This window comes from Rhizoctonia solani, chromosome 14, assembly GCF_016906535.1.
Source record: "Rhizoctonia solani chromosome 14, complete sequence".
Classification (NCBI taxonomy): Eukaryota; Fungi; Basidiomycota; class Agaricomycetes; order Cantharellales; family Ceratobasidiaceae; genus Rhizoctonia; species Rhizoctonia solani.
Window position 1 is genome coordinate 1,618,811 of NC_057383.1, and position 13,301 is coordinate 1,632,111.

The 13,301-nt window shown below is 51.1% G+C and overlaps 3 protein-coding genes across 3 annotated transcripts; 1 reads left to right on the plus strand and 2 right to left on the minus strand.

Annotated features, from left to right (window-relative positions):
- Positions 1-1,025: 1,025 nt before the first annotated feature.
- On the plus strand, positions 1,026-4,589 carry RhiXN_11127 (Fungal specific transcription factor domain; the record flags this gene model as incomplete). The annotated part of the gene is made up of 8 exons (XM_043330942.1): positions 1,026-1,096; positions 1,142-1,166; positions 1,224-1,330; positions 1,375-2,075; positions 2,134-2,311; positions 2,462-2,605; positions 2,882-3,580; positions 3,764-4,589. 8 exons carry the CDS (start codon positions 1,026-1,028, stop codon positions 4,587-4,589), a joined length of 2,751 nt encoding a protein of 916 aa, XP_043186287.1.
- Positions 4,590-8,047: 3,458 nt separating this feature from the next.
- On the minus strand, positions 8,048-9,790 carry RhiXN_11128 (uncharacterized protein; the record flags this gene model as incomplete). The annotated part of the gene is made up of 7 exons (XM_043330943.1): positions 8,048-8,179; positions 8,238-8,358; positions 8,416-8,490; positions 8,599-9,065; positions 9,121-9,450; positions 9,598-9,711; positions 9,767-9,790. 7 exons carry the CDS (start codon positions 9,788-9,790, stop codon positions 8,048-8,050), a joined length of 1,263 nt encoding a protein of 420 aa, XP_043186288.1.
- A 404-nt stretch (positions 9,791-10,194) lies between these two features.
- Positions 10,195-12,987, minus strand: RhiXN_11129 (uncharacterized protein; the record flags this gene model as incomplete). Its single annotated transcript, XM_043330944.1, has 13 exons — positions 10,195-10,232; positions 10,287-10,455; positions 10,513-10,548; positions 10,606-10,843; positions 10,895-11,030; positions 11,077-11,295; positions 11,348-11,572; positions 11,633-12,029; positions 12,092-12,195; positions 12,485-12,527; positions 12,591-12,679; positions 12,741-12,906; positions 12,961-12,987. 13 exons carry the CDS (start codon positions 12,985-12,987, stop codon positions 10,195-10,197), a joined length of 1,887 nt encoding a protein of 628 aa, XP_043186289.1.
- Between the last annotated feature and the right edge of the window lie 314 nt (positions 12,988-13,301).

The following is a 13,301-nucleotide window of genomic DNA, read 5'->3' on the forward strand; positions in this document are numbered from 1 at the left end:
GGAATGCGGTTGTGAGCTGATGGAGGAATGTGGGCGTGACGTGGGTTAGCTTGGCGGGTAGCCATCGTCGGTTTGGGACTGACTGACACAGGGCCCGAGGAGGGGACGGCGGTTCATGAGACGCGTGTATGCTTGCATGATGGTTGCGGTGGTGTTGGATTCAAGAGGTGGAGTGGATATAGGGTGTTCATTGGCATCGATAAGCCGTCGGGAATGCCGAATAGGACGTCAGCGTTGTGTGAATTGGGCACGTGATGTATTTCCATTAAACTACATTATGTATAATAAACATGGGATTTATTGTTCGTAACGCGTAAACCAGATCCGGGAGTAATTCGAGGTGGGTGTGACGGCGGCATGACGATGGAACGGGTACCTCGACTAGACTTGATAGAGTCTAGAGTTGGGATGACGACGACAGATTCGGGCATAATTCAGGCCGGCCGCGGGTTGTTTTCCGAGGCATGACGCAGTGTGATATAGGCTAAATAACAGCGGGTTTAGATTATCGGTGGATCTGGAAACAAAACAGTCATGGAGAGGCATTTTGCAGCTTGGTAGAGGGCCATGGCATCATATAGACTAGCGATCCCCCTGAAAAGTGACAGTGCCGAGGCCGGGGAGGTACGTAAATTGGCGCAGGTGGGTGGGAGGGACCAGATCGATAGACTAGTACGGATTGAGGGATTAAGATTTATGGAGAAGACCGAGGATAATGCGTGTTTGGCTAATTGGGATGGCGAGAAGTTGGGTGGATGAGACGGGAGATATGAGGGGTAGGTGTATGCAGGCGTTCCACACGAGAAAAGCAGAGGCCGAAGAAAAATGAGTCATGGAAGGGAGGAGAGAGGGGGGACGGATGAGAATGGAAGCTTGGCGAGATCAGGGTGGATGGAAAGAGGCATGGGAGAACCAGGGGTGTGGCGGTGCATGATAGAATGTTGTGGGATTGGGTGGCTGGGGTCCTGGTTTGTGGATGGAGGTCAACTAGGTTGTGGATTGGTTGGTTTGAATTCCCCGCCGCGATGGACAACAAGGAAGGGATCGTGCATGAAGGCCAGCGCGAGGACCAGCCAGACGTCAGGGCTGCTGCTGCGTAAGTGGAACGAATAGTGACTGGCCACTGCTCACATTGCTCCAGAGGCATCCGTTCACGCATTACGGTTGTGTGCCGAGGTGTGTCCGACCGATATTGCTACACTTATCGTGCTGACTGTGCGTAGTGCAAGCGACTGAAGCTCAAATGCGACCGACGCTCTCCATGCTCTTCGTGTGTCAAGCGCGAAACCACAGCAAGATGTGTCTACTCGGCCGCGGCCGCTGAGAAAATGTGCGTAAATCGCATATCCGATGCTTGTGCTCATCGTCTTGCAGCGACGTACAGAGCCTCCACAACAGAGTATCTGCCCTAGAAGACTCATGGAGGGCTTGGACAAACTCACAGCCGGGACAGACCCCTTCGATCCCTCCACCGGGATGTGCTTCCTCGTCATCGACTCACCCACCTCCACCGCCCCCTCCCACCGCACTCATTGCAGCAGCCAGTCCGAGCGATGATCTGGCATCGGCGCTTGTTGGTCTCGACGATGTCTCGTCCCTGTGGGCAACCCACCTCGGCGTCAATCTCGCATCTCTCTCCCTGCGGCCCTCGACACCGGAATACGAAGACGAGGACGATGAGGACGAGCCAGAGGGCGTGCTCAGAGCCAAACAAATACCCATGTCCTCTCGCATGGGTGTCACTCTATCCCACATTGCACTGCTTCCCCCTCGACATATTCGCTCTCATCTCTGGAACGCTGCTCAGCTCGTCATCGGCCCCCATGCTGGTCTATCCCGACGCACCCGCACCCGCTTCGAGCGCATGTGCACCGATATCCAAGGCGAAAAGTCCAAAAAATGGCCTTTGAGCTTGCTGGCTGTCGGTACTGCCGGTTTGGCCATTGGCGCCCAGGTCGTCTCCGAGTCTGCCATGTCCCTGCCTCATTCCCCTACCCCGAGCACATCCACCAGCTCAGCCTCACCTCTCCCCACTCTCCACCTTGTCACCGAGCACTCTACACACTCTCCAATCGGTCACTGTCTCCCAATGCCACGATACCGATGCCGTTCTCGCCGCATTATTACACGCAGCTCACGGCACACTCGACGGCCGTGCACGAGTCAAACCTAGCGTATGGCCCGATGTATGCCGAGCCGTCGGAGTCGCTCGTGGAATGGGTCTTGGCATGGGAATCCAAAAGGGTGTCGTCCAGGATGATGTTGAAGAGTGGAGAGTCCGCGTCTGGTGGGAGGTCTACTGTGCTGATTTGTGAGTTACCTGTCCGTTTGCCTCTTGCTGGGATGATTTCTGCAACAAGGGATTTATATGAGTCTGGCTCGCTTGTTCGAGTCGGAGATATAACTTGCTTTCTGACTTCTTCATGTGATATTGGAGTCCCTGCGCTAACCCGCCACCCAGATTCACCTCCGAATTTATTGGTTTGCCACCCTCTATAGACGACAACACCTTTTCCGCCACCTTACCTTCTCAAACCGAGCCTTCGGACCCAGCCGCAGAGGGCGAAAAGCCAGACGGGCTCGCGTACTTTTTCCACAAGTGTCGGTGAGTCCAGCCTTGCGAAATCATATCCAGAGTACGAGAACTAATATACGCGTTCTTGTAACCCATGCGTGCCTGCCCGTTCCTTATGCCTCCCATCCCGCGCGTCTCCACACATCTCCGCCGGTACTTGTGCTCTTACCCCATCTACCGGATATAACGCGATCGCCGGTTCCTGATCCTCGCGCTCGAATTCTTATTTAACTATGGGGGGACAAATCCTTGTTGTGGGATTATCTTGTGCTCGTTCCTCTTTGGTCGGTCATGCCTTGCCGATAGCCTCGCCCAAATGATCAAATCCCTCAAGCGACGAATGCTTGACGAACGTCCGTTGCAGCTGGATTCGGCTGGATCCATGGAACGCACAATTACGGATTTCATGAAGGAGCTTCCCCCAGAGTACCGTCTCGACATGTCCTTGTCCGCCCCGTCTCCGGGCCACGTATCGGAGGACGAAACCATCTTGCAGATCCAACGATGCGAGCTGTCTTCATGGGCCCATTCGCTGATCCTCAAGACGTACTATCCATTCCTCAAACGCGGAGAATCAAGCACAAATTTCGCAACACCCCACAATGCGGCGCTCGCATGCTCAAACGCGGCCCATTCGCTGATCGTCGCGTCCACGACCGCACATCGGTTCTTACCCCGCACCCGCTCGTACAGTTTTGCCCAACAGTTGTTTGGCGGCGCGGTCGTGGCCGCCTCGGTCGCGATCACATCCCCCACGGGCATGCTCTCCCAAATCGCGCTCAAGGACGTCAAGGACGCTCTGTCCGTCCTGCGCGAGCTGGACATGTACGGACACGGCTTGGGCACAGAGGGGATAGCGAGCGAGGCCGTTCGGGTCGTCGAGATCTTGGTGTCCAAGGCCGAGGGAGCTATGGGTGTCGGTGGCGCCGCGGCGGGCGCGAAGCGGAAGCGGGAAGGAGAGGGGCTCGGGTTGGGGTTGGGGTTGGGGCTCGGTTTCGAGTTGCCGTTTGTGGGCGCGAGCGTTGTTACGGCCGACGATCAACCACTTGTGCAGCAAGACCATCATATTCATACGCACTCATCCTGAACCTTCTCTCCCTCTTCCAATTCCAATTCCACTTGCTCTTCCTCAGCCCACTAGTAATGCTGCTGCTCCGACTGTTGCAACTGCTCCAACTGCTGCTACAGCTCCCGCCCCTCCATCACTAACGATCCCGCCCACCCACTCGATCCCATCCAACAACAACAACCACAACCGCCAACACCCCAATCCGACCTACCGAAACGCACGCACGACACCAAACCGCCCAAGGTCTCGCCGTACCCCAAGATCGGCGTGCGGATACGGAACAAGCCGAGCAAGACCACCACGGTCGTCAAGAGTCGGGCTGGGAGCGAGCGGAGTGGGGCGTCGCCTGTGACGAGCGTTAGTGCTGGTTCGGTTGGGTCTGGGATGAGTCCGCCGGGAGGGATGCAGGGTGGTAATGGGATGCAGGGCGGAAATGGGATGCAGAGTGGGAACGGATGCAGAATGGTGCAGGGAATATGCAGAGTGGTGCTACGGGAATGCAACCCCCGTCCGGGAACGGGATGCCCTCCCAACACGCTGCAAGCCGGAAGTCTCCCCCTCCAATCAGCTCGCTCCAACCGCCAGCTCGCTCCAACCGCCCAGCTCGCTCCAACCGCCCAGCTCGCTCCAACCGCCCAGCTCGCTCCAACCGCCCGAACCCACTTCAACCCCATTTGCTCCCGGACCAACCGCAGCCGTACAACGAATACCAAACTTACACCGAACCGTATTATAACAATTATTACGCCGGGTACGGAGTGGTGCTACGGGAATGCAACCCCCGTCCGGGAACGGGATGCCCCTCCCAACACGCTGCAAGCCGGAAGTCTCCCCCTCCAATCGCCAGCTCGCTCCAACCGCCGCCCGAACCCACTTCAACCCCCATTTGCCCGGACCAACCGCAGCCGTACAACGAATACCAAACTTACACCGACCGTATTATAACAATTATTACGCCGGGTACGACTATAATATGCCCCCGAGGGGGACCAGGCACAGGCGCAGCAGGGTCAGGAGTGGTATAGACAGCAGCAGCAGCAGCAACAAGGCCAGTGGAATGCGGGGTTTGATGTACCGTGGGTCGCCCCAGTCTGGGAATCGATGAAGGAGATAGATGGGCTTGGGTTGGTCCCCCTGGGAGGGGGGAAACCCTCACTTCTCGGGAGGTTTATTCCTCTTAATGGTATATTTTTTCTTCCTCTCGAGGGAGTATCGTTTTTCTCCTCGAGAGTAATACTCCATCTCCTCAAGAGAGAAAGAAACATTCTCCCTCGGGGATACCCCCTCTACCTCATTCCCCACTACACAGAACCCCCAGTCCTCATGGCCTTTATGCACACCTTTTTTTTGTTTTGTTTGACGGACGTTATGACACATCTTTCTTAACTCTCGTGTTTTGTGCGTGATCTCTTTTCTTTTTTTGTTGATCTGTCCGTGTGTTTCTACTGTTACTGTCTCTTTGTCTTGTGCTGGTTTATATATATCTTCGGGGCCTTTTTTTTTTTCTTGCTTTCATTTTTTGGATGGATGTGTGCAAACTGAATTTCCTAGGAAGAGCTAGGTAAAACTGATTTCCTTACTTGGTATGTTGTGCGCTCAGCCACGTTCATGGCGGTGTATCGCCAGTTGGTAAATGCAATTATAGATCCCGATTTATAAAAAAAATGGCAAGACAAACCCCATAAACCCATTTTCATTCGATATGTCGCATATTCTAGGCCAGTGCAATACTTAGGCTCTGCTTTATAATTAAGGGGTATGATCCATTTGATTAGGAGCGTGTGAAGATCAGGTGTATATCCTCAAAAAGACCATTGTCCGATATAAGCTGCGATCCATGGCTAGAAGATCAATGCTCTCTCTCAGTGCATTGCACGTGAAGGGTTGATCAGAACCTAAGACCTTACACCACAGGGGATATGTCCATATATGATCATATCCCGTTTCTATTCATTTCGGAAGCATTCGACAATTTTGCTGCGTCGTGCGTAACCCCTTGGAGAGGCGGCTGTGAACGACCAGCGTCTACCTCATATGCCCGAGGCCTTTCAGTGTGCACGCTAGCAGAAAACCACATTGACGCAACTCGAGCGCCGAAAACCTGCGAACAATGCATGCACCCAACGTTTTGGCCTTGCTCTTTGTGGGTATAGTCTAGCCCCATGCGAGGTATTTCTTAGCTCACCCGAGGTTAGGGTGTAATCGAAATTCCAGACATCGCGAGGAGCGATAAGACTCGTGGAAGTGTCCTGGCGATAAATGCGCCGTCTATGCGTTCATTTGGCGTGCCCTATACTACTACTGCTGCTGCATACATTCATATCCGTGAAAAGTACACTGATATAAATTAAACCTAGTATCCGTATACCAACCACATCATCATCTCTTACGAAGAAACCCAGAGACTCACATTTCGTGACGAGGGTCATATGCGTTCGTCGATCGAGGATATATCCTCTCTTACTAGTTATCCAACCCGTGTCTAATTGACGCTCCTTCATGTACCCGGAGGAGTCGAACCAAGACCGTCGACTCTCTGTTCTCGGACGCACCGTCCCAGCATGGGGGTCTGTGGTGGGTCTATATGCTGCATTTGTGCGCCAGGCTCACACGGCTCGTGTCCACTGGTTGGCCGCGGGGGGGCTACACGGCCAATTGTTGGATCCGTCATTTGGCGGCGTGCTGGGATACGTTGCGTACTTGAACGGAGGGCTTGACTGGGTTGACTAGAGGCTGGTCAGAGAGTATTAATATTCATTTCAGGCAGGAAGAAGGGGGAGGCCAAGTTTGCCAGCGATGAGAGGCTCTAGCACGTTTCTTGTTTTGGGAAGGGTGCTAGGGACCTCTCACAGCTGGCAAGGTTGTATGCTTCCTCGAGCACTGCTTGATCCTAATTTTTCGAAAGATGACCTCGCTGTCGTCATGATTGTATTCGTGAAATGAACGCGCGCTAGCGCCATACACGTGCATGTACCATTGGCCGATCTTGTATGATGTTTGGCTGTATTATGATGTATGTATTCTATATAAATTGATATCGTCGATCAAACTAGGAATACTGGTAAATCTACCACCACCACCAAAACAAACCATATTGCGTCCCATTGCGTATCCGCCCAGAGACTCTTTACAGACGAGGGCGTGGTTGGTACGATATTGCGGTAACCCGACAGGACGCAACTGGTGCGATCCTTGCCAAAGGGCCCACTGTTGGCGGCTGTCAGCCCCAACTAGCGCTTTCTTTCTCTATTCGACTGCGGTCGTCTCGCCCCGTGCCCCCGGGGCGTTGGAGCATGCTGTGAATCTACTGTATTCTCGCGTTACTAAACCTCGGGCCAAAGTTTCCCAAGGCAGGAAACAGACCTTGTGTGCAAGTCCATTGGGATTGGTAGATATCTGGCCTGTACAAGCGAGGTGGCTGTGGGTGCAAGGTTAATGTCGGTGTGATTTGAATTTTTCGCATCTGGTCATCCGTTGGCTCGATTACTCGTGTGCCGGATTTGTGCACCTTCTATAAATTAATTGTATCATGTAATGATATCGTTCCTCCACACTGAAGTACCCTGGCACACAAATAAATGGCCACGGACGAGCAACATGCCCTTTCAACGTGCACGTACTAATTATTCTCACAAATATTTGCCATAGCGTTAATAAAACGCCACCGGGGATCGAATCCCTGCTTATCACCCTCGACCACATTGTACCTCACCCTCGATCAGTCTATCTCGGGCTCCATGATTGACTCAAGAGCCGTCTGTTGACACCACGTTCCTATGGCCGAGCGCCTGCCTGGGGACTGAGACCGGGTGCTTTGAACCACAAACAACATAACTCTCCACACGATAAGCTCGCAGGTGGTCCCAAGAGAGCAAATGATACATGTATTCCAGTTTCACTGTGCGATCACCGTGCCTAACCCTATTATCCGGCCTCGCCCCCCCCCCGTTTTAACCCAGCAAAGTCTATTATTAATTTGGCTCGTCTACTACAAACCAATGAGAAGGTCGCAAAAGGATGCATATTTATACCACCTAGAATTGCAAGCTCACTTGTTGACGCCAACAACTTCCAGAACTTTGGTCATGTTGCTGTTAATATCCAAGTGACCTATTAGGCAGACACCATTTAACAGTTAGACCCAGCGCTTGTATTTTTGCCTCACCTCCAACAATTTCAGACATATCTATATCCTCAACACCATGGGCGTTTACCGCATTGAGTCCGGCCATACCTCCAAACCCAGCGCCACTGATACTTCGTGTAATCGGCCAACACTCGCAAGGACAAGATCCCGCGAGCTGTAAACGTTACAACTCGCGGCCTACGACCTAGGTAACTACTTAAATACCGACCATTACAACGAGTGAGATGTTTCACCAACCCTTCGGACCTTTGCCCATTCACGGGGCGAAACGACTTGTGGCAACGAAATGAAAAAACACACTATCGATGAGCGGCTCTTTCAATTCTTCCGAGTCGGCCAACACAGTCAGGGCTTTGAATAGCGCTAGGGCTCCTAGAGAGGACCCAATCTATCGATGCGACGTCAGAGTGATGATGGTTCAATAATTGAGTCCTCGGAGCGCTCACCATCGTGATAGGCCGCTCGCCCTGTACTTTCTCCTTTAAAACTTCAGATAATAGATTACCGGCCTTCTTGGCTTTGTCGCATGCCCGGATCCAATCGTTATCGAGTGCAAGGCCTGTTGTACTAGGATAGTGCGAAGAAATGCATCATGGGTTAAAAGCGGTTAGCAAGGTTACATACCTATATATTGCCAAGGGGAGCGAGACAGCTGTCATGACAGCGTTAAAGCTGTTCGAGCGAGAACCTCCTTGCCAGCTTTAGTAAGTATTTTATTTCTGATCCATGTATTGAGCGTTTCTCCGGTAGAAAGCATGACTGGATTCGGTTAGTAGATCGAAGCAATGAGTGGACAAAATGGCGTACCATCGGGCGAATGCTTGAGCACAAACACATCCCGAGTAGGTTAGCCAATGTAGTCGCGAGAGCGTCTTTGTATGCGTATAGTCCTTCATCCTCGGAGCCGACAGCAACCCAGGGACGCATATAGTCGCAACCAAACTTGGCAAAGCCGATTTTGCCCCTCGTTCATCAGCCTTGTCCTCCGTTGTTGCCTCCCTTTCTTTCGGGTTGTGCCCCTTGTGTTGATAGACTGTATACGATACACTCTCATGCGCTACCGATTCGTGGTGTCCGCCGGCAATCTGTTCAAATTCAAAGCGCTCCACACCACCCCATCGTTTTCGAACGCGATTACCCGCAAGGCCCCCTCCAGCAACCCCAAATAGGGATCCAAGTACAATAGGTGCAGTAGATGCACTCAAGAAAGGGAGGAGAGGAAGGAGTGCAGGGGCTGCAAGTCCTCCAGTAAGGCCGATGGCGACGCCTCCTAGCTACCAAAAAAAATTCAATTTGCGTCCAATCCCCAGCCACAGTCGATTCACTTACAATAACACCTCCTCCTGTTGCGGCCCATCTTCCCCATTTCCCACCCCATCCATTTTCCTGCTCCTTACGCGCCGCTTCGCTTTTCTCTTTCATCTCTGCTTCCTTCAGTTCTTCAAACAAGTCTCTTCCCAAGTCCTTCTCTACTTCCAACAAGACCTTCATAGGTATAGATAATAATTCGAGCGTCTGCGCTAGGAATGCGCGTGAAGCGGCAGTGTATCCAAATGCTCGAGCTACTGTTTCGGAAGATTTCGTAGTGGTCAATGTTTGTTTGCTTCTTCCTTGGCTTTTGGGCTGGGAATAGTTGCTGTAAGTAGAGCGGACGTAATGCTGTGATAATCGTTATGCGAGATAGGTCCAGTCAGAGACTCCGCATCGAGCACTGAAGGCTCCGGAGGTAGTATTTGGTGGTCAATGTCGAGCTAAACGCGTGTTACTAAAGTGAACTACTCTTGCGGGTACAAGCCCAAGACTTACATGTGCACAGACGTCCTGGAGCCAAATCCGTCCACCTTGTTGCCACCAATCCACTACATCACCCAATTCTTCGCTGGAACCTTGCGCAGGAACTCGGAGGTCATCTGGGGTTGACTATTGCAGCCTTGCAGACAACGGCTATAGTGAAGCGTAGCTCGTCAGGAAGCACATCCTTAGTTTGTAACTTGGACATATCGCATCAACAGTAATGACACAAGGTCGCCAGCGTGTATAAGAACAGAAACAAAAATGAATTACTCAACCGCTTCTGGTGTGGTGGTTGTAAGTAATTCAAAAGGCGTGGACTCGCTGACGTCACGGAATTTATTAATCTTTACCAAATTAGCAGGTGATCGCCCCACCACGCGACAAACGTGGTGTTGGATCATACTACTGAAATCACTTTCTTGTATTTTGTCGGGCATTGAAATTAATTTGTTTTGTACTGAGCCCTACGCTTAGTTCTATTCCCAATTAAATACATATGCGACGTAAATTCCGTCGAACACAAAAAAATACGAGAAGTCTGTCAGCTGGAAGGGGTCTTGTTGTGTCTATATTGCAAAAGCAACAATCATCGATTCACATGGAGAATGTCTAAGATTTAGTCATGTTGTTATTAATATCAAAGTGGCCTGTTTAGCGGATAGTTATTTTTCCGGTTTACCCTATCATATGGATGGGCTTACCTCCAACGATTTCAGACATGTCTACGTCTTCCACACCGTGAACATTCACCGCGTTGAGCCCAGCCATGCCCCCGAACCCTGCGCCACTTACTACTTCGTGCAATCGACCAACGCTTGCAAGAACGAAATCCTTCGAGTTATGAACGTTCACTATCCGCCTACCAACAATCTGGACGAATCCATAAGCCTCAAATGCTAATAAAACAATCCGTGACATCACACTAACCTTGCGGACCTTGTCCCACTCCTGAGAAGACACGACCTGAGGCAAGATATCAAAAAGACACTATCGATCAATGGCTCTTTGATTTCGTCCGACTCTGCTAGTAGAGTCAAAGCCCTGAATAGGGCCAGAGCTCCTAGAGAGGATCCGACCTATCAATCCGTCAAGGTTAGCGTGGTGATAAACCAGAAATTTGCTCTTCTGAACACTTGCCATTGTGACAGGCCGTTCACCCTGTACTTTCTCCTTCAGCACTTCGGAGAGGAGGCTTCCAGCCTTTCTTGCCTTGTCGGATGCTCGAATCCAATGGTTATCAAGAGCAAGCCCTGCTGCACTATTTGACAGAGTTAATACAATCACCATAGCTTTTTAAACAATTGAGCACCTGTAGATCGTCATAGGAAGCGAGACAGCTGCCAGAACTGCATTGAAAGCTGTTCGGGCAAGGACTTCCTTGCCCGCATGAGTGAGTAGTTTATCCGTGACCCATGCATTGATTGTTTGCCCCGTGGTCAACATTACTGTGCAGAGTTAGTGGGGAAATAGAATGTACGCCAAACGACATACCATCTGGAGAATGTTTAAGCACAAATACATCCCGAATGGGTTTCGCCAACGTATTCGCGAGAGCATCTTTGTATGCGCATAAGCCCTCATCTTCGGAGCTAACAACAATACCAGGGATGCATATAGTCGTGACCAAACTTGGAGGAATTGGCTTTCCTTCCTGGCTCTCTTGTTTATCCCCTGGATTAGGCATTGTTACTCGAAGTGGGACCCTTTCGCCTATATACTGCGTATGTTATCTTCTGACGATCGGCTGAGTCTTGGTTGCTACCAGCAATTTGTTCGAATTCAAAACGTTCCACGCCACCCCATCTGTTTCGAACACGGCTTCCTGTGAGGCCACCTCCTGCGATTCCAAAGAGGTATCCAAGCACGATTGGTGCGCTCGATGCGCTTAGGAAGGGGATAAATGGAAGAAGAACAGGAGCGGCGAGTCCACCGGTTAATCCGATCGCTACGCCACCGAACTGAAGGTGATGTTCAGATACGCAAACAGCTAAAATATAGTATATCGATAAACAGACTTACAATAACTCCACCCCCTGTTGCAGCCCACCTTGCCCACTTCCCACCCCACCATGCTCTTGTTCTCTGCGCGCCGCTTCGCTTTTTTCTTTCATTTCCGTCTCTTTCAACTCTCTAAAAAGACCACGTCCCAATGATTCTTCAACCTCCAACAGGATCGAGGTTGGTATCAATAGCAACCCCAGTGTTCGTGCTAGAAATGCACGCGATGCGGCAGCATATCCGAATGCTCTAGGTACTGCCCCTGAAGTTTCCGTGTCAGACGGTCGCATGCCAGACTCTGCTTTGACTTGGGTGCTTGGAAGGATAGATGCTGTGAGTAGAGCAGATACGATCTTGTGATAGTCATTGTTCGATATAGGCCCGGCCAGGGACCTTGCATCCATCACTGAAGGCTCCAGCGGTAAGATGCGATAGTCAATGTTGAGCTGTAAAGTACCATCGCCATAAGATATTACTAATATCTACCAATATAAGTAATCAAACTCACATGTGCATAGACTCCTTGCAGCCACACCTGCCCTATACGTGACCACCATTCTACGGGTTCACCTGGTTCTTCGTCAGAGCTCGGCGGAGGAGCCCTCAAGTGATCTGGGGGTTAGCAATCGCGGCCTTGGCAACAACAGGTACGATCTGCAAATGTCACGACATGGTCTCTTAAATCACGCTAGTGAAGGTAGGTAAGGTCCATGAACTGGAGAGGTTAGATGCTCAAGTGTACGCTATCACTAGAGGCAACAACAGAACGAAGGAGCGAATCACAGTCCTTGAAAATAGAACGAAGAATGGCAGCGCCCAAGTGCGCCCAAAGGGGATAAGAAATTAAAACCCAAGAACGAAACGAAATCAAGTCAGACCATAACATTGTTTAACGCCGAACGTAAAACCATGGGCTCGATCCGAGAGGAGCCTAGTGTTTCCGGCTGAAGAATATGATCGGCAGGTGAGCAACGACGCTAGAAGCCAGGTTTATAATGATGACCTACCGAACGTGGACAGGTACGAAAGTACGTTTGGCTTGAACTGCGACTGCGCGCTTCGTCGGGGGATTCAAGATATTTCCCTGCGTGACACCCTAAAGCAAGAATGGGATGTGTGAATATAACAGAAGCATTTAGTCAGCTAATGGCACCTACGGCTGTCTGCACAACGTGACGGAATAGTCGTAGGCGGTCTTCCAGTCAGCGGAGGAACACGAATTTTTGAAGCAAGTGTTTGTGGCGTTACAATAGGCCGCGTTCCGGCACAAGCAGGCGTTGTCTGTGAGACTACAGCTTCCTGGAGATGCCTGACCGAGACAAGCTTTATGGTAACGTGAGTAAATTCATGGCTTGGTAGACCACATCGACTACTTACAGTGAGCACAGGTTGGGAATTGGGCATTGACGACCGTAGTCAAGAGCATTGTGAGTACCACGAAGAGGAGAGAAACTCGGTGGAACATTGTTAATGAATAAAACGAAGGGATATGTAGGTAGGTTGATGTATGTAAAAAGTATAGTTAGTGAGAGAGCGGAACACTACTGGGGAGGAAGGTAACAGTTTGGGGGGTTTTTGTACCCATCTTCCACCAACATATGACGAAGAGCTGCTTCGCAAATACCCCTAAGATCACCCCGGTCGGTATTCAACAATCGGGCAAAGAGGAACGCCAACGCAATGGCACTAGCGTATCAAGTCACGTGGAAACGATGCAT